At 38.2% G+C, this 21,589-nt stretch overlaps 2 protein-coding genes across 3 annotated transcripts in view; one reads left to right on the plus strand and one right to left on the minus strand.

Moving 5' to 3' along the window:
* Positions 1–21,589, minus strand: part of LOC142336269 (uncharacterized) — a 556,260-nt gene that overhangs the window by 34,622 nt on the left and 500,049 nt on the right. The window contains exon 2 of one of the 2 annotated variants that reach the window (XM_075384964.1): positions 14,322–14,475. In XM_075384964.1, coding sequence (XP_075241079.1) covers positions 14,322–14,387 — 66 coding nt within the window. In that variant the 5' untranslated portion in view covers positions 14,388–14,475. Of the gene's footprint in view, positions 1–9,753; positions 9,913–14,321; positions 14,476–21,589 lie in introns of those variants that run through there. The other variant, XM_075384965.1, reaches the window with a different exon arrangement.
* LOC142336270 (uncharacterized) overlaps positions 3,174–21,589 on the plus strand; it is a 308,561-nt gene continuing 290,145 nt past the window's right edge. Inside the window, exon 1 of the mRNA XM_075384966.1 lies at positions 3,174–3,195. The gene's annotated coding sequence lies outside the window, so the exon portion shown is untranslated. The remainder of the gene's footprint in view (positions 3,196–21,589) is intronic.

Here is a 21,589-nt window from a genome sequence, read left to right on the forward strand (position 1 = left end):
ATCTACTGAGTATTCATTATTTGTAATTCTGATGTTTGTTATGACTTTTCGTTCTTTTTTGTCCATTTTCCTAGTCCCATTAAGGGCAAGTCCCACCTGCTTATCAGTAAAGTACAAGTTAATTTGCTTAGTTTAGGTTTATCTCATTCTATTTCTCTAATTCGGCATTATTAAATCATTTAGGGATCTGAGTTTACAACTTTTTTCACTCATACGCCAATTGTTTTCGAACAGTATGTGAATTTTCGAAAGGTTCTATATCGCCTCCTTAACTGGAAGACAAGACGAAATTTAGATGGGCGGGGTCAAAACATTATGTTCAAACACACATTAACGAGACTCCATGTTAGTTCAAATTTCAAAGAATGATCTATCAGTCACTTAAATAAAAACCCAGACGTTATTAAGCATAAACTGAACCCTAGCAATTATATTGTGAGCTGCATTTCATTAGCATTAAAATATAGACGGGAAACTTTAAAGTCCTTAAACAGAAGCAACAGCATGCTTTTGCAATAAAAGATAAATACATCCAGTAAATAATGACGTTAATATAAAAATTTCTAGCTCGAAAAACCGCCATAGAGAATTTGCACTTGAGAGATTAAAGACATAACTAAAATATGTTAAATAAACGCAACTTGAACTGATCAGACTTGTATCCTAGCAGACTAAAACTGTTTCCAAAAGTCCAAAAGAATTTTACAGATGAACTACTAAAAACAAAACTGCGCGCATCGAGCAATAAATTAAACCACAAGGCAAATACTGTCATTTTACATGTAAAATAATTGTCTTAAAGAATAGGCAACAGTTCGTTGATATCTGCGCACAGGTTGGGAAGCTGACATTGCCGGACGGCTGGACGCTGCATACAAGACAATAAAAAAACAACTACATTAATTGCTTCGTCGGCGACCAGTTAAACAGTTGATCTCAAAAGTAAAAACCATTAGCTGTCTTTCAAGAGACTTCGTGAATTACAACTAACATATAACATTTTAAGTATATGTTACAATAAAAATCGTAATTGCATAGGGATTAAGTACTTTAAAACGGGTGCATTTGCGTCCAAGTTCTGGGTAAAATGCCCGAGAATGACTAGGATCCATGATCTAACTTAATTAGACAATTTGAAGGTGAAATTTGATGTTTTGTTAACAATTGAGAAGTAAAAAAAAAGCGACAAGTAGGACAAAAAATCTGAACAAATGAACAAGACGCTGACCAAGGAGGCCAGAAAACTTAAACAAATACTTGGCAAAGCATATTTTGATTGAATACATGTTTTTGTAAGTATTTCTATGAATTTATTACAGACTGACACTTGAAAAAGACGAACACTCGAGAAATACTAACTTAAAATTGTTAACACATGAGAAAATCAATAGTGAGTGTTTGTTAGCAAGAGAGATAAACTAAGTAGGACAAAGAAACTTACACTAAAAAAACTTACGGAAGATAAGTAAGGCAAGTCCGTTTCTGATTGACTGGTTGACAGACAAGACAAGACTGATTGACTGAGTTGAGCTGCCTCGAGGTTTTAGTTCCTCGATATTTTTATCCTTGATCTTCTGATGTAATCGCAAAATATCAGGATCAATCGTCAGCATAAAATTAAAATTGGTACTCACGACAAAAATTATCGCACGGAAAAAGAAAAAATCCCGGAAGAATTCAACTAAAAGACAGCTTGAGACTGCTGCTTTTTTTTTATTCTAATTGAATTCCAGCAGATCTTAACAAATAGCTAACGCCTACACTATCCAGTGATAGCCGGCAAAGATGACATTGCAGTCAAGAAAATCTTTATTTGAACACCAAAGACAAAAAATGAACACATAGGACAAATCAGAAAAAACCCTCAACAACCCTCAACATTTAAATTAACTGCAATGTAATGCAAAGAGATAAACAGATAAAATTTTTGATGTTGGAACAAACTATAGAATATAGATGTTGGAACAAACTTAGTGGACTGCCGGACAATGGTCGCAAACCAGACTAGTGAAAAACTCCTAGTTTAAAAATACCAATAGGAGAAAACACCAAGAGCTGTTCAAAAAATGGATTCGGATTTCAAAATTTATCTCTTCTCAATTAAGATTAACGTAGATTTACCAAGTGAGTGCTGGAGACAATGCATCGAGTAAGGTAAGTACTTAATCCTGCCAAAATATACCAAAATATCAGGTCGTCAGAAAATAGCCCCCATTGATTCCAATAACCCCGATTGAAAGAACGAAATATTGAAAAACACTGACTGTTATCAACACTTTTAAAGTGCGAGCTATTTTCATAGGATTTCATATACATAGTCCTGTTTTCTATTAAGAGGAGGCAAGGATTAATATGAATACCTATGGGCCTTAGACCAGGTAACAGATTAATGAGAACAAAGACCGAATACTGGGAATCTAAAACTCATCCGGAGCGTTTTATCTCGTTTCTATTTTTCATTTTAATAATGACTCTGTTCTATTTAGATTGCTCTGCTCAGCAACTGCTGTTAAACGCATTATGAGAATCTAGCGAGAACAAAAATAAGCAAGAAAGTTTGAGAACTTTCACGCAGAAAAGCTGAAGAAACAACTAAGGTAAATTAAAATGAATTTGTTTGTCGAAGCTCCTATAGGAGCACTCCTGAATAAAAATCCAAAGAATTGAGCAAACTTGAAAACTGGCAATGTAACTGATATCCCAACTAGAGGAACAGTCATTTATAGTTGACATATTACATCAATAAGAAAACCAAAATATGTACTTTTTTCATTGTTATTCATTAGTTCGTTTTATATAATTAGTACCGTGAAATTCATTAAAACCAAAGACAAGATTCTAAGTAAAAGTTCACACTACGGGACTTTAGACAGCAAAATTCATTTTCGTAGCAACAAAATTAACATAGTCGACTCAAGTCAGGCGAATTGCTGTGGAAAAACTCGAGCAGTTGGCATCGTCAGTAGCTAGCTAAGGTTTACAAAAACTAGCTTCTAGCCTAAATGAAGGGACGTGAGGTGCGGATTGCATGGTCGAGCGCACTGAGTTATGGATGCAACGATGTGCAGAGGGTGCGGATTGGGGGAAGGGGGGCTGATGTGGTGGAAGGGAGTGAAGTGGGGTGGGGGTCCAACTCTTATATCACCAATTTATATCACCAAAAACAGCCTAATTGTTGTGATAAACTTATTAAATAGTTTCAGAGATGAGCCAGCGAGGCATGAAAGTAAACATCTAAAGTCTTTTTTTGGTTCTCATTGTTGGAGCGAGCTGTTTGTATAAAGCCATCAATTTTTTACCGAGTTGGCAGAGGAAATCTTTAGAAGGAAACATATTCGCGCGACCCGGATTGAGCTTCAACAATTGCATTTCTAAATTGAAAAACCTGCAACATCTTCTGAGTCACGGAAGCCTAAATGGAAGAACAGATCTGATTATTTGGCGCGATATCTTGAGTAACCAAATCACCCCGCACAGAACCAACAACAACACCCCACAGAGCACTGATGAGCTGCTAGCAACATTAAAGATTTTCCGACAAAACATTAAAGCCATACTATACAATAGACGTTTCGGCACGCCCCAATTATTCGATAAGCTCTGTGAACACAGGATTTCTCTTGTTATTTCAGTTCGGAAACATCTTTCGTAAAAGAGAAAACAGAAATCTCCGTGGTTTATCCAAGAAATTCAAAAAGGCCACCCTGACGTAAATATTGAAATCAATTTTGTAAATATCATCTTGGCACACGAGAGTAACCTTAGGAAACTAACTCTGAAGAAGCGATCTAAGGCCAGAGAAAGAAAGTCAAAGAGCATCAAACAGAAACAGAAGTTACGAAAACTGGCTCAGCAACCGCGGGACCAATCAGAAAAGGCAGATGATCTGTAAATAAAGTGTCAGTTGCAAGTGTTGTATATTGTTTGTGCATTCAAGGTGCTCTTGCCTTTACCTTTTTGTAAGCAGTCTTCCCGGTAGCTTTTGAGTTTTTCTTTACTTGGAGCGATCTGGGAGTTTGTTTGCAAAGAGGATTCCACTTTAATTTATTTCAGATTACTTTATAGCATTTTGTCGTTAATCTTTATATACTGTAGCACTGTAGCCATTATCTGCGCATCTTTATATCAATATTCCTTCACGCAGTCAAAACTGCAAGAAAATAATGAGACAGTTGACAATTCAGAGGAGTGTTTTACCATTACAGAAGAATGTGATAATACTGAGTTCCCCCAGCTAAAGTTTAGAGGCCAGAAACCTCTTATTAAAGGAAACAACAAACGCTTCCGTGTGTCCCTGAGTCCCGAAGAACTGTCGAATGAAAACCGTGTAAATAGTTCAATAGAAGCTGGCATCCAGAAAGCATTAGAAGACCTGATACCGACCATTGTCCAAAAATTGAAAAAAGAATTAAGTGAAACCATCAATGCTATTGTCGAAGATAAGTTCAAAACCCTCAGAGCAGAGCTAAAAGATCACAGCAACTTTGAGCGACGGAAAATACAACTAAAAGCACTATCTGAGACAGAGTTCCTCCAAACGTATAACCGACGAGACAACATTAAGATACTCGGGCTACCAGAGCAATCCGCAGGGAAGGAAACATACGAGGAGACCAGCAAAGCAGTGGTCAACTTAGCATCTGAAATCGGAGTCAAGTTGGAGGAAACAGATATTTCAATAGCACATAGACTGCCATCGAAAGGTCATATCAAGCCCGTCATTGTTAAATTTATTCGTAGGTCAACTAAAATTGCAATGCTCAAAAAGAAGAAGATCATTCCATCCAACCTGAGTGCCAAAATCTACGAAGATATTAGCAGAGAACGATTGGCTTTTGTCAATTTGATGCGGAGTGATATTCGAATCAACGCAACTTGGACCAGAGAGGGTGCAATTTTTTACGAATGGAAACCAGATGGCCTTGTATATAAAATAAACGGATTATACGAAGGGGGTGTAGATCTCAGTTACAACATTGAAGATGTAGTGCGTTGTTTCAAAAGAACGCCTTTTTCGGGACGGCAAGCCAATAACCAAAGTCAAATGAATCAGCCCTTTCGGATCGATGTTGGGTTCTGACTATGACAAACTAAATAAACAAATTTAAATTTTGTAGATGTGGATGAGCAGTTTGATGCAACAATTCTTCATTTGAACGTGAGATCCATTAGGAAACACTATGCGGAACTAGAATCACTTGTTTTTAGTTTGGATGCTCAGCCTGATATCCTATGTCAAAGTGAAACCTGGTTGTCAAATGATGACAACATAAATAGTTACTCGATAAATGGTTATACCCAGATAGCGGTTAAAAATAGAAGTACGGTTAAAGGTGGAGGTGTCATGATTCAACTAAGAAACTCTTGTAATTTAGTCAAAGTTTGTGAAAGTCCATTCGAAGAGTCCATTTTTGCTGAAATTAGAATACATAACAGAAAAGTTAATCTGATTGTTATTTATAAAAAACCTGGAGCTAATAAGAAAGACCTTTTATCTAAACTCGAAAAGTTCCTTGAAACACAGTGCTACTCTGCATGTCCAACGGTTATATGTGAAGACATAAACAAAAATACGCTGGAAAACAACCAGTTGACCAGAGATCACAAAAATCTAATAACCGCAAACGGATTCGAACTAGCTCCAGAAAGACCAACACGTGTTGTGCGACACTCATCCACCTGTCTTGATCATTTCATTTATCATAATGTCAAACAACCAAATTGGGATGTACTGGAGCTACAAAGTTTTTCTGACCACTACCCGATTATTTTAAAATGAAAAATTTATGGTGAAAAAACTGCAGACCTTGTCAGTTTTAGAGATACGAGATTTCTGAAAAATAAAAATCTGAGGGAGATTTTTCAGGTTGACTTGAAAACGGAATTATCCAAGGTAGAAACGGATATAGTTTTAGCCCCTGATGCGTCTATAGCTTTTGATGTCTTCAATAAGGCTTTCTTGTCGGTTGTAAATGTTTACGCGCCATTGACACAATCAACAAAAAAATACAAAAACCTGGCCAATTGGTTCAATAATAAACTTAAAAATTTAAGGACGAAAAGGAACAAAGCACATGAAGACTGGATGAAAGATAAGTCGAATTTTAGTGCTAAAGAAAAATTCAAAGACGCGAGATTGCAATTTGAAAAGAATTTTAGACTAACAAAAGCCATGTACTACAAGAATAAGTTCACATCTTTTAAAAGGGATAAACGACAAATATACAATATGCTAAATGAGCTCACTGGTAAAAAAAATGAAAGCAAAAAAATACCAATACTCGAGTCATGCAGGAATAACGTTGAAAATCCTTCATTGCGGGATAATGCTGCGGTCTTTAATAAATTCTTTGCCAATATTGGTTCTGAGATAAGTAAACATCTCAATGGAGAATTTGTATGTCTGGTCCCCAAAGCGCAACATTCTATGTTCCTCTTTCAAGCAAAAGAGCGTGAAGTTGCTGAAATAATCAATAATCTGGAAAATAAGTTCTCAAGCGGTGATGACGATATAAGTAATGTCCTAGTCAAAGTCTCGGCACCTGTGACAGCTAGGTATCTGACTTTTCTAATAAATTTGTCGATGAACAAAGGTGAGTTTCCGATAGAACTGAAAAAAGGAAAAGTTATACCAATGCATAAAAGCGGGTCTAAACTTGACGAAAATAACTACCGACCAATATCATTACTAAATGTGTGGAGCAAAATCTATGAAAAATTTGTTTACAAGCGCGTTTATTCCTACCTAGAAAAACTTTCGTTACTATACTGTAAGCAATTCGGATTTCGGACTAAACACAGCACGGTTGATGCTCTAGTTGAGTTCACTGAGAAGGTAAGATTCAACAGAACCACAAACGAAGTAAGAACTTTTTTTCTTGATCTTAGTAAGGCTTTTGACACGATTGATCATAACCTGCTCATCCGTAAATTAGAAAACTATGGAATAAGAGGTAACTCTCTCAATTGGTTCAAATCTTATTCAAAAGGCCGAATACAGCGAGTAAAGTTAAATAATGTGTCATCTGGATGGGAAGAGATTGTTTGCGGTGTTCCACAAGGCTCAATATTAGATCCTCTACTGTTTATTATATATGTAAACGACATGCCTCTAGTTTGCAGACACTTAGAAGCTATACTTTTTGCAGATGATACAAACCTTTCAGCAATTGGACTACACTGCGGGGATATCGAGGAAGATATTAAAAAAGTTAACGATTGGCTAAATTTCAATAAATTAGTAGTGAATGTATCAAAAACAATTCAAATGAATATACGAACTAATAAAAAGACAAGCGATTCGGAGCAAAGATTCTCGCTAAACTCTGCTTTTATTGAAAATAAACCAGTATGTAAATATCTAGGTGTTACCATTGACTCGAAATTATCCTTCCTTAGTCATATACAATCCGTAAGAGAAAAATTAAGCAAACAGTCCGGTCTTATGTCGAAACTGAGACATTTTGTTCCTAGGGCTCAATTAATTGATTACTACAAAAGGTGCATCAATCCCATTATTCAATACGGTGTCCTTGTTTATGCATGTTGCAGTTATACATCACTGCTATCTATCTTCACTTTGCAAAAAAAGATCTTGAAATTCATCTACTTCAGAAGAGAAAGCGATACATGTGAAGATATTTTCGTCAATCACTCAATTCTTTCAGTTTACGACTTGCACCTTTATGAGTTACTAAAATTTGTTTTAAGAGCTTTGAATGGACTCCACGGTGAATCTTTTTGTAATGACATGTTTTCCTATAACTATTCAAAAGTCACAACGAGATTGTCGAAATCAAATCTCATAGCTCAGCCAAAGTGTCGAAACAAACTTGAGCGTTCCTCAATAAAATTACGGGCCTCTAAATTGTACAATAAGTTAAAAACAATAGGCATAATTCCATCTGATCTTGATCTAAATTCTGTCCAGAAAGTAACAGACTTCTGTCATCACCTCAAAAATTCGTACCTCGTCTGTAACAATGAACTATCTAAATTCGTATTTAGTTTGTAGTGTGACTTGGCAGGAGCTCTTCTCGGAGATCAACAGGCATCGGACCAGTTAATTACTTAATTATTGATCGCTTTTTTTGGGACACGAAGTAGTTGATCACTGCCTGGGGCCCAAAGCAGCTCATAGAGATGTCTTCCCGGCACAGTGGTTTTTACTTCTGGTCCCAAATTCACCCAAGCGCCAAATGTTTTGTTTTTATTGGCGCGAAAGACTAGTTCCCCTGCTGTGACGTGGTTTCAAGAGCTTTTATCTGGGTATTGTGCTGCCCGTTTTAAATTTAAATTCAATTTTTTTTTGTTTATAATAGATTAAGTAAATTACACCAATCTTTTGGTTTATCCCTTCCTCTTTTAACCTTTGGATACTAAGCATGTAAAGGTTTTAAGAATGCTGACGATGCATTTGCTAGGCGTTTTAGGAATGCTGACGATGTCGTTATGCTGGGGGTCATGTTGCGCAATTTAATTTATGACTCAAATGGTTTTAAAAGATTAAGGAAGTCAATCTACTCTAATCATTAAGTTTATCCTTTCGTTACTTACCATTTTGATACTAAGAATGTAGAGGTGTTAAAATTGCTGCTGAGCTTGATTCAATGATTCTAGCATTATACCAGGTTGCTGCTAATTTAGTAATATTTGTTGTTAATTAATAATTTTCCGTCTGTTCTATATACGCTGTGTAAAATTTACTTCTTGAATTCTTGATCTATCGCCTGGGCAAACTGAAAAGAAGTTCACAGTGACTCGTTGTTTGTCCCTTCCATCTGTAAATATTGTTGATTTTGCTAGTGAATTGTTAATACGTATGAGATGAATAAATAAATCTTCTTCTTCTTTGAATCGATACTTCGAGTCTAGAACGCCGAGAGGCTCTAAGAGCTCTGAATGCCCTCTGGGTGTTATTTCTCTATCGCCTTTGTGAGGACGAAAAGTCAAAAGGGGTCAGACGAGAAATCGTTCAAGAGAAAAATCGCATAAAAAACACAGGACTAAAATAATTGCTACAAACTTCGTTTGAGAGCAAATAAAGAAGAAAAACATAAAACTCTAATATTTATCTTTTTTTACAAATGCAGTGACAAATGCTGTCACGCGCAATAACTCAGCTGCTGAGTAGTAGAAGTCACCGAAAATTCGCTCTCTGACTTCATGGTGCGTGAACAAATGGTCTATTTGGATATTTGCCATCTTCCACGTGATCAAATCGAGAACATGACGAATTAAGCAGCAAAGCACAATCAGACCAATAATAGCCTTACTATAGCTTCGCGGCTATTAAAAAAATAAAGTACTCACAAACTTGACAAACTCTTTGTCTCTGCTTTTGAAGAAGAAATTGGTAATACCTCAGGAAACTTGTAGCGAAGATACCACCTATGCCACAACACTAGTCAATGAACAAATTGAAAAGCAGAAAAACTCACAATTCATCTCAAATCGATAACTGCTATAAAATAGGCTGTGATAAGTGTCATGAATATATACTTAGAGTTATTGTGATCTACAAAACAATGAATTCACTCAAACAGGGGAACTCTTGTACACAGTGATGAACCACACACAGCCAAAGAATCGTATCTTCTGAACAAAAAGCACAAAACGCTCGCAGGTATAAAATTAAAGCTATTCCAATCTGTATCCAATACTGCGCCTCTTGCGTAAAAATGAAAATATGGGGGTTTTTTGTATTGGGTAATATGGCCTGACGCAGCTATTTCGAGATAAGTTTGTACTTACTTTCAAATATCGTGCCGCAGTCTTCAGTTTGAAGTCCTATTAAAGCAGTCAGTTAGTAGATATTAAAAACGAATAACCGCATACGTAGAACAAATAGTTCAAATCCAAAAAATTAAATATAACTTTTACACTATTTGGCAATACGTTCGGAAAACGTAACCAAACTTACTATAACACACCATTCAAAAATGAGCCAATTAAAGTCATTTGTGAATTCATAGCGTATTTTGTGTTACTCATCAACATCAAAACAGAGACAGAAAAGCTGTAACTCAAACCATAAAAAGTTAAACAATTGATCTGTAGCTTAAATTACAAAACTACGTTAATTTGAATAAATAGCACGAGAAAAAAAACAGAAAAAACTTCTTGAAAAAACTTGTCCAAAATCTAAAGAACAGCTGAGCATGAACCGCCAGATGGTTAATTATACACTGTAATCACGCTTGCTGCTTGAGATGAAAAAGAAAACAAAGAAGGCCTTGTAACGTATAAATCTAATTTCTATCATACCTTTTTCCGACGCAAAGTTGCTCTCTCAATCATGTGATATTGATCACAAGGCGCATAGATGAAAAATCTTACTTAACTTTTGAAGTTCAGTCCTGTGCCCTTTAAACAAGACTATATTTTGAACAAAAAACAGGTCATTAGCACGTCTTTTCTAAGGTTAAAAAACCTTGTCCGGTTTATTGCTGCGCCATCCGCTGGGTTCCCAATCTCTATACTCACCGTTCTGAGCAAATTTAGTTCATTAGAGGAACAGCTGTTTGCGCAGACATCGAACAGTTTTTTCATCCCCCTAAACATAACCGACTAAACGTCGTAAGAATTGCTCTCGAACGACTAGTGGGAGATCTAATCAATTGCAGCCTGCTTCAGTCGGGTGGGGGGGGGGGGGGGGGGGGGGGGGAGGTTGGGAGAGCGTAAATGGAACTAAGAAGTTCAATAGTGGCCTTCAAATAACCACATTAGAGATTAACATATACCACTATTAAAATTTAAAAAGAAAATGGCACAAGTTTCGGCGCACTTTTCATTTAACTTTAAGTATCAAATTACAGCCAATTGAGTTCAGCTGCTTGAAATTGTGATTGAGAGAGAATTTTAGATCACGTGAAACGCAAAACGTCAAGGGCGTAAAAGTCCCTCGAAGTCAAAACAGTCAAGCAAAAATTTTGCATAAAAAAGACACACGTTTACAATAATTGCTTCTCTACGAGAGCAATTAGCAACAGATGTTCAGACTAAAAACATAAATCGATCCATCAAAATTTATTGCATCATTTTTCTACAAACATTCATAGTTCTGGAAGCCAGAAATGAATTACGCAAGGCAAATGGATCTCACGCAACAGCTAATTTTAGCTTTAAAACGATAAGGTGAGAACAATAAAGATTTAGAAGGGGACATAGGAAAACAAACCACCCGAAAATTAGGGTGTTAACTTGATCTTAGTCACTTCATTTCACAGAAGATAGCCGGCCAATAGCCCCGTGTACATATACCAATAGCCCAATATACTGTTGAGACCCCCCAAATTGAAAGACCACCAAGAACAGGTAAAGGTGCGTTTCAAAAAATGAATATAGACTTATAATTATCGAACTTGGAAGACCTCTAATGGACTTAAAATTTTAAATTGCATTCTCAATTTATGTTAGATAAATAAGTATCTTGAGATTCTCATTGAAATGAAAAATTAAAATGTCTGAGCAGATCTCAGAGCAAAAGACAGAAGACGACGTACTCCAAGGCAGACTTGATTTTGACCAAAGCTAACTACAAACTCAATTGACCCTTTTTATTTGATGACAAAATTCAGTTAACAAAACGACAACGAAATCAAGAAAAAAGCAATCCCCGAAAATGCTATACAAGCTCCAACGCAATTATTCTCAACAGACCTTGATAGCGTTTTCGTCCACTAATTCGGTAAATACTTTTTTTTAAAAAAAAATACAAGAAAGCCGAGGATAAAACGAAAAAAAAAACAGAAAATGCAATCAGTACAAAAATTATCTGATCGCATATTCGTTTTGTTATTAAACATAATTATTGCCGAAGGAAAATGTGCACTGTTAGCTGGAGAGCAAACTTTTTATTAAGAATATAAATATAGCGCAAATTTAATTAGTTTTTAATTCAAAAGCATTTTCTGTACACGTATGTCTTGTTATCTAGAACAATGAACTCTTTTGATGGCACCGTTCATTCATTTTTCTTATGAAGACATCAACTCAATAGACAAATTATTTGAAAGCAATGAACTGTAATCAAAATATGAGAGAACTAACGATATACAAGACTATCAATGGAATAAGTCCCTTAAAAGCAATGTCTACTTTCACAGCAAGATTAACCGGGGACAACACAACTTCATTGCCCCTTTCCCCTGATATTGACGATGCCCCTCCTGGTCCCCCTAACCCGGGGACCGCATGTCATTCACAATGGCGTAGATGCAAAAAGGTCACCGCACCACAAGCAAGTTGTGGATAGGCAGTCACACACTACTACTAAATATACCTATTAATATTATGATGATACAAATGCATCTAGGGTACCAGTTAAAAACAGCATTAGGCGCCTGTATCCAGCCCAAATTACCTGGGAAAAACAGCTCTGTGCGACAGCTACAACAGCAACAAAAACAATTGAACAAGTGGTTGCCAATCTTCCCAGCGAAGCAGTAAAGCTTTCTGATAACAGAGATTAAATACACAGAAAACATCCAGGGGACCCCAAAATAACGCAACTAAACCCTGAAAAATCTCAGTGACACCATAAACCTTTCTGTAAACAGTGCAAAAATTCCAAACATCCGGAAAGTTGGCCGGGTTATACCCCTACAAAATACTATTAGCTGGGAAAACCCGGACAAATCTAAAAGCTTCACACCTATTGCACTCCTCTCCGCCATTGCAAAACTAAAAGAAAAACTCCTACTGAGTGACTTTATAGAATATCCACTAAAAGAACATCAGCATTGCTTTAGACCTGAGCACTCCACAACAACAGCTCTCAACATTGTCACCAACAACATACAAAAAGGCCTTAATCAAAAGAAACACTGCAACCGTACTCTACTAGTCGCCTTAGACCTCACCACTGCTTTGAATACAACCTAATACTAAGAGACATACTCGAGGCACTACTACCGAGCAGCACTAAAAGATGGGTCGCTTCATACTTACAGGGCAGATTTTCTTACCTAGAATATTTTAATAAATCAAAGAGGAGAAAAGTCAATTAAGGTGTCCGCCAAGGAGGTGTATTACGCTAATGCTCTTCAGTATCTATATGAGCAATCTGCCTCTACCCCCGAAAGATATAAACATCACGTCTTACGATGATAATATAACTTTAACTACATCTCACCCACAGGTTGAAAAATTACGTGACATAATAACTCCATACCTAAATGTTTTACATATCAAGACTGTCTGGAATCAAGAAAATTTAAGTTATCTGCTGAAAAATTAAGTGCAACTGTGCTCACAACCTGGAGCAAGGCGGCCAAGTTTGACCCACGCCTCACTATCAACAATTCACCAATACCAGTGAAGTCCAAACAACAGCTACAACAACAACACATCATTTCCTTTATTGGATTGTGTCACAATTACAAACATTTTAAAATTGTTTTGACCTTAGTCCTGCTAATGCCATCCCCTCATTGATTCATATATTTTTCCGAACATATTAAGATCGTCTCTGATCACCGGTGTTTTATTTATTGGAACACGAAAGGCCACCACTTTTTAAGTTGTTCGATGGTTTACTGCGGCCAGCTGTGAACAGCTAATGAAAAGTTAAAATAGAATAGACCGGACATATACCAAACTTCCAATGGGTAGAAACAAAAATTAATGTCTCTGCTATTTGCATAATATGAAGAACCATATATAATAATATGGTCGAGTATATGACCAAGATAGAGAAACAAAAAGCTGGTGCTATGGTTACGTACAATGTCTATTGTGGGATATAACAAGTTTAAAAAAACTGGTGCGTGTCTCTGCTATTTGCATAATATGAAGAACCATATATAATAATATGGTCGAGTATATGACCAAGATAGAGAAACAAAAAGCTGGTGCTATGGTTACGTACAATGTCTATTGTGGGATATAACAAGTTTAAAAAAACTGGTGCGTGTCTCATCTTAAACTCGAGCACAAGCTGAAAAAAGAAACACGTTGGTTCATTTTTTTCGCAGCGAACGACACCCTCGGAGGCTTGAAAGAAGAGCGAAACTGACCTTTGTCCGAATGATGGAAATGACGCCGGTGTACAGTTCCTTACTCTTTTCGCTGATCCTGTGACCTATCTATTCCCACCCAAAATTTTTGTCAATAAGGTCTTTAATAGTAACTTTCCAGCCAAACTTTGTACATTAATGTGCAAAAAATTCTTTTTGTATTTTTTGGCTATATCACTAAACTCAATAATTAGCAAGGTTTTCATACTTAAAAAAACTACTTTATTCGCGTAAAAAGATCCTCCTTCACGAGTATCAGCACAGAAAAGTAACAAGTTGCGATATTAATTCAGTACAACTTACCAAGAAGTTACGAGTGGGCGACGAAGTATTGTCAGTATTTTCCATCGGCCAATTATGGATACTCATACTGCGTTCTCGTCCATATTTCCAATCTGCTTCACAAATTTACAAAAGAATGGGCATTATTTAATCGTTTAAGCAACAATCATACCCTCTGAAACACAAAACAGGTAGCCCAAAGTAGGTACTGTTCAGGGTGCTCGCATTCGTGTGCCATTTTTAAGCTATATAAGAGCACCATAAATGGATTTTCATATTCAATTTGTTACCAATATTAGTTCAAATCATAATTTTGACTAGATGAGAATACATAAGCATGCGGTGACGAATGTTCATTGCAAATGTAATGGGATCTGGTATGTGCAATCAGATGGTCTGGCTATGGGTGCATCACTGGCTTTAATACTAGCAAACGTGTGGATGAAATCGTTTGAGGCATCACTGCAATAACCGGAGCTCAGTAAAAACTTTTCCAGATCCGACCAAAACGGGAAGTGCAAAGACTGTAACCGGAGAGTGACTTACCGAGGAAAAGGAGTAAAATGTGAGTCATGCAAAAACTGGTTTCATACAAGATGCCAAAAAATGTCGAATGAGGAATACGCCAACATGCAGAATGCTGTTTGGATTTGTACTTATTGCAGCAATCAACAGACAGTGGGGCATGATAATGAGATGAAATTGTTTAAAAGATATGTGGATGATATTATCTGCACGGTTCGTGGTGACCAGGATGAGTATTTAAAATTTGCAAACTCATTACACAGCAACATGCAATCTACCTTAGAAAAAGTGAACATGGGTGGGGATTTGGCTTTTCTTGACATTAACGTAAATGAGAGCAGCAAAAATAATATCACCTGTCATTGGTATCAAAAACCAACTGACACTGGAATAATACTGAATTTTCGCAGCTGTTCACCGCTTCAGCATAAGAAAAATGTGATTCAAGGGGCGGTTCACAGGGTTTTTAATGCAACCTCTAATAGTTTGGCCTTCGATCAGGCTCTTGAAAAGAACAAAACTTGCTGGACCAAAAATCAATATCCAGAGGAATGGTCTTCAAAAATAGTGAATCAGACTCTAGAAAAGATAATAAGTCGCAGTAAAGACCAATTAAGAACAACACCAAAAGAGCATCAAAAAAGCAAGACTAAATCTATTTTAAATATTGGAAGTAATTTTAATTTGACAAATTGGTTTCCTTTACATCAATTTAAACTCATATTAAAACAGCTGAAAATTTACCAAACTAGTGTGATCAAAAGAAAATAGCAGCTGTTCTACTAATGCATAAACATGACCGACTAACGTCGGGCGAATTGATATAAAACGGGGGTTTGATACACCCAATGGAAAGGAACAGTGAGCCTCCACTATGAAACATCACAGCAGCGTATGTAAACTTACCGCAAATATACATGATCATAGCATTGTCAAAGAGGTAAACACAGTGGACTTACATCGAAGGTCATTGACCTAAGCTGAATCAAGTAGCTGCTTTTAGCATTGTCTAGTAAAATTAGTTAAACAAATAGGTAAAATTAGTTAAGCAAGTGTTGGCGGAGAGGCGAGCACCACAAGTGTAGTCAAAAACTAGAGGATTGAAAGAACTGTTTTCAACTTTGATAATACAAGTCTCAAATTTTAGTTTTTAAGCTGTTCGTGGTATGACTAGGCATCTTTGATGGTTTTCGGGCATGAAGATGCGAGGAGGTTGAAAACTATGACATCAAAAAAGGGGAGAATAGAGCTTCCCAGAGTCCATTCGCTTTGATGTGGAGTCAAGCGTGGTGATCAGTGCTTGTGGTTTGTGTGGAAAGGATTCCCCTTGAAGCGACTGAAGCCTTCGCTCTTTCGAGATCATAGCGAAGCTCGTTCATCAGACTCGCGAACGTTTCTCGGATTTCCTTAGGGCGAATGTGTGTGTACCCCTGTTTTGAAATGGAGGTCATGCGTGATGTTGAACTTTTCACCACATGGACATATAATTGGCGTTTTCCTTAACTCGCGGCCATATCATAAGTCAAACCAATCTCGAAACTCTTTGTTAGGATGAAATTTTTTTGAGTGGCAGGGCATTTAGCCGGCTAGAAGCGCCCTTTGGGGTAGCGAGTTCCAAGGAATATTATGTCTGTTGATTCACGGCTTCCGTCAGACTACCTAGCGTGGTTTTCTCATCCTTAATTTAGGCTACATTTATAGCCAATTGCAAACTGTTTTGAAGGAGCTCAGCCTGGATATGGTCAACGAGGTTGTTTAGGGGTTGGAGAGGTCAATCGTGTTGAAGTAATCTCGAGTACTTGTAGTCAGGTTAGCTATATTCAAACCACCAAGGCGCATTGGTAGGCCCTAAATACTCCGGAGTATTCCATCCGGTGGTTCTAGACCGGTTGTCACGTTGTTGTCTTTATTAAAGCAAGATCTCAGCGCGTGAATGACATACTCTATGCCGCACTTTTGTCTGAGACAAAGTTGGGTATTGCCTCCTAGAATTTGCAGATTTTGGTTTAAAAACGCTACAACACTTCGCCCGACTATTTACCGCAAAACTTCTCCTATTCCTATGGGTAAGCGCCTAGATGATGTAAGCGTCTAGATGACCCCGACAGACATTGTAAGCGTCTAGATAATGTGAGGGTAAGTTTTTTCGGTGGTAATTCGACGTGCCATTTTTGCTTAATTTTGCAAAGGTAGGTGGATTATTTGTCAAAAACAAGGAGTAGACAACGCCATTCTTCATCATCACGGCCTGAGGGTCCATGGCTTTCATGGCTTTTTAATGCAGCTTGTTTGAGTTTTTCTGCGCTTATATTTTTATTGACTGAAGGATGATTAGGAAAATCGGGGTTTTTGAGATCGATATTGATATCGATATTTCGAATCGCATATTTAAACTAGTAATGTACAAACATTACCGACTAACGTTGGGCGAATTATTGTCAGACTACCGACGAGTAGTTGGCTTCGTTAGTAGACAGCTGGGGCTTGAAGAGGCTGGCATTGGGGTGGGGCGGAGTTGTGGGGTAAGCGATGGGGGTCAAGCGATGTGGGGGTGGGGGGTGTGTAGTATTAGTAGTAGGAGAGGCTTTAGGGTCTCGCACTTGGGTGTTTAACCCTTTCATTTATCATCTAGCACACGTTTTTTAAGGGGGTTACTGTTTACACAGTTGCACAAGACTCTCCAGCTGCAGCTGTCAAGTTCATTGTAGCGTCTGTGAAAAAAAAGTCATGTACATTTGAGTCAGGAGCTTCTTCCTCAGTGGTTGGTCAGTTTTTTACTCACCATGCTGCATAGTCTCGTTGCTCGGGTCCAGAAACTTTCTTCCCATTTTCTCAGTCTGTGTTTCGGAACTTTAATTCTTTGCTATGTCTCATTTCTGTTGATTTAAAGTTGGGTATCGTCGCACTATTGATGTTGTAGTTTCCGTATATGACAGATGGAAGAAACAGGACATCATGTAGTTCCATTTACATGGAGATGAGGAGTATATTGAGTCGGGTAAGTTGTGTTCTGTAGTCGTCCCTTGAACTGCATATTCATTTAGTGGCTGTTTTAGAACTCTATCGAGAACCTATCGAGTTTGGAGGGGTACCACACGTGAGATGCATACGTTAGTACTGGTACAACATAACCAATAAAAGCATATAGTTTGGTTGGCAGGTTTGCGAAGGGCGAAATGTTTCTCTTTAAAGCATAAAAGGATCTCCAGCCCTTGTTAAACCGTTTTCGGCAGTTTTCAGCCCAGGATAAGTTTGAACACATGATTACTCGAAGATCTTTTTGGTTTTTCGAGATTTCGAGACTTTGATTTTCTTCAGTGGTTGGTGTTTCACCACTGATTGACAGGATTTTGCTCTTGTTCAAGTTGAGGACCATATCGTTTTCGTTGCTCCATTGTTGAATAGGATTTGGTTGCATGATCAGTCTCTTGGAGACTTGATGTTATAACTTTAAAGTCATCAGCGTATCCAAACGCCGGTGTTCTTTATACGCAGTTGGGTAAGGCGTAGATGTACATGATGGACATTAGGGCCCCAGGACTGAACCCTGTGGTACTCCACTGGTGACCTTGGACGTTTCAGACTTCTGTTGTCCAACTTTAACCCTTTGTTGTTGGTCTGTCAGAAAGTTTGTTAGCAATCACCCACCAATTCCCATGTCTCCCAGCTTGGATATGAGTTTTTGATGGGTAACCTTCTCAAAAACTTTGCGGAAGTCGATATATAGGGCGAGGATGAGGATCGTTCATGAGGTTGAAAATCTCATCTAGAAAGACTACTGGTTGCAGGATTACTGATCGTGCCAGTTGAAAGCCGTATTATTCGTCTCTGAGTTGGCGTTTGATCAGGGGGTAAATCCTGGCAAAAAGAACCTTCTCAAAGACCTTGGTCACGTTTTTGAGTAAGTTGATTGGGCGGTATTGTGATATGTCAGCGCGGTCGTTTTCCTTGTATACTGGTGTAATCTCGGAGATCTTCCAGCTAGTGGAAACTTTCATTTGCTTAGGCTGGTCTGGAAGACTAGTTTAAGGTATTTGGCTAACGCTGGTATGTTCTTTAAAATGAAGTTACCAATGTCATGTGGTCCACTTGCTTTGTTTTCGGAGATGGTAAAATAATTATGCTTTGATTTTGGATAAGTTTGCTCTTGCTGTATTTGCCCTTTCTCGATGAAGACATCGGAGAAGAAATCGTTGAACAAATTGCATTTTTTGGTGTCTGAATGTGCTATTGTCTTCTGGCATTGTCCGTTTGCAGTGATGGTGTAGTACATTTCGTCAGGGAAATGTTTTGTCCTATGGAGAGACTTGAGGTATTTTTGCTAGTCGGACATACGCTTTCCTTTGAAGTGTTTTTCTTCGTATGTAGTTTGGTCACTTAATATCCGGTCGTTGATGTCTTTTCTTTCCTTTTCATTTTCAGGAGGAGCGATAGATTCGGTTTTCGTTTATATTTCCTTTTCATGGTGTTCAACGTTTTGATTTGGTGGGAGTGTTTACCCAGGGTGGAAGTTGGGCTCGGTGACAGGTAACACGGGGGATGTGGTTGTCGATTATCTTATGGAGCCAATTGTACCATTGCGTCACTAGTTCATCAATATTGCCATAACAGTATGGCCTGAATGGATGTTCAGCAATGTAAGTGTTCATTTTCTGCCAGTCGGTTTTTTGATACGCACGTTGGATTTTGGGTGGCGGTGGCTTGGTGGATTTGTCTGTCGATATGGTGATTTGGAGTGGCCGGTGATCGGAGCATCGTGTTCCGTTAGCAGAACACCCTACTCGAGTTTTGTATCTATTTGTGCGACTTCGATGCTTTCAGGTGAATGCGTGAGCAATGCGTTTAAGGGTGGTTTGTCTCCATGTGGTAGAATTTGTTGTAAGTTCATTTCGTTAAGATTGCGGACCATATTTTCCTCGTACTTGTTCTTGGACCTCATTCTCTCCCAATCAGCTGTGTCAAGGTTTAGATCACCAGTGATGACAATCGTAGATTTTTGTTCTGTTGTTGTTCTCTTTAATTCGATTAGAAAGGCTTCGAGATCGCTCTTTATGGACTGTTTTTCGATGGGTTGTATATGCAGCAGAGTGTTGCTGTTTTTGGTTTTGTAGGTAGTTCAACTGCGGCGAGTTCAATGTCTTTTTCTTTCGACTCTGGTCAGAAGTTTACTCTTTTGTGTGACAGGTCTTTGATCGCATTGAGTATTCGTCCATGTTTTGTGGTTAAACGATGTTCTGTCCCTCCTATGGATTTCGTATCCGCAGAGGAAGAGGGCATTGTCCGGTATGGCATGGGTCAGCCAGGTTTCAGTGAGGCAAGGGATGTCATTTCCCAATTTGGCAATTTCGTTTGCAAAGGCTAGTCGCCTGTTGAAGTCGAGGAGGCTTCTAACGTTTAAGATTAGTGTTTTGATTTTTTGGCTTTGTGTTTTCTAGTCAATCGAACTCGAGTGACGAATCTTTCTGTTTCGACTCTTCTTTGTTGTCTATAAAGGCCCATTTCTTGTCGTTTCTCTGTTGTAGCCTTAGGTGTCGGATGCGTAGTTCCCTGGGGTTGACCCCGGAGTCCAGTATGCTCCTGCAGAGTTGGAGGATATCGCTTTCAGTCCATTTCTCTTCGGAGTTGAGTTTCCGGGACAGGTAGACTCTTTTTTTCGTATGTTGACATTTTGTGTGCAGACAGGAGAAATCTCGGTGGTTGGTGTTCGTTGCTGGCCTTCACTAGGATTGTTCGGCTTCTGTTTTGATCGTGTATTTCAATACGTTTAACATCATCAATTGGGCAGTTTTCGACTGCTAGGAAAAAAAATATTCGCTTGTTCTACGTCTTCGTCATATCGTTCTCTTCCTGTTCCCGCCTTGGATTCAGTTATGCCACGGAAGCGGATGCCGTCGAGGTTCTCTATAACTCTGTTGTTTCTTTTGGGTATTGACTGGTTTTGCGGTTTTACCCAAGCTGGGATATGAGCCTTTGTTGGCCCGTGGTGGTGGTTTTACCTTAACTTCAGTTTTGATTTGGGCCAGTTCTTGTTTGACTTCTTCTACAGACCGGGTGATTGCTTCAACATCTGCCCTTTCTCTGGTGACACGCGATTGCGCTGATTGTTTTGTACGCAAGTGTTGCACACAATGAGAACATTCTGGCTAATTTCTTGGATGCTATATATAGCCTTTTCGCTCATTCCACCGTAGCTGGGTTGAGATGCATTGAGTCACCTTCAAAAGAAACAGTGAAAAACAGCTTCGCGGTTGCTGATGCGGCTTTTGCAGGTTTTGCAGTTGCTTTCACTACCGACAGGGGTGATTTTTACTATCTATTGCGATTCCGATACTCCGAATTCACAAATAGATAGCTTTGGTGGTGAAAATAAAATTCTACAACTATCAGTTTCGGATGCAATTTGGATACTCTGAGGAGCCTCCGGATTCACGAAACAAAAAAATAGAGGTAGAAACAGGGGAAAAAAGCTTCTTAGGTTTGATTTATCTAATGCGATTCCAATACTCCGAGGATCTTCGATTCACGAAAAGATAATTCTGGGAGGGGGTTCTTCCTACTACCCTGTTCTGATGCAATTCCGATACTCCGAAGAGCCTCCGGATTCACGAAGCGAAGGGGCAGAAAGTAAAAGAGGGAACCCACTTATGATTGTCGAAGCTTTCTTTTCTTTATCCTGTCCTTTTGTTTCATGTTTGGCTTTTTCTTTGGTCTCTTCGGTCGTTTCTTCTTTATTAAATGGCATAGCTTTCCATTATGTCGTAGTA

The sequence above is a fragment of the Convolutriloba macropyga genome, chromosome 3 (assembly GCF_964194025.1).
Source record: "Convolutriloba macropyga chromosome 3, txConMacr16.3, whole genome shotgun sequence".
Taxonomy (NCBI): Eukaryota; Metazoa; Xenacoelomorpha; order Acoela; family Convolutidae; genus Convolutriloba; species Convolutriloba macropyga.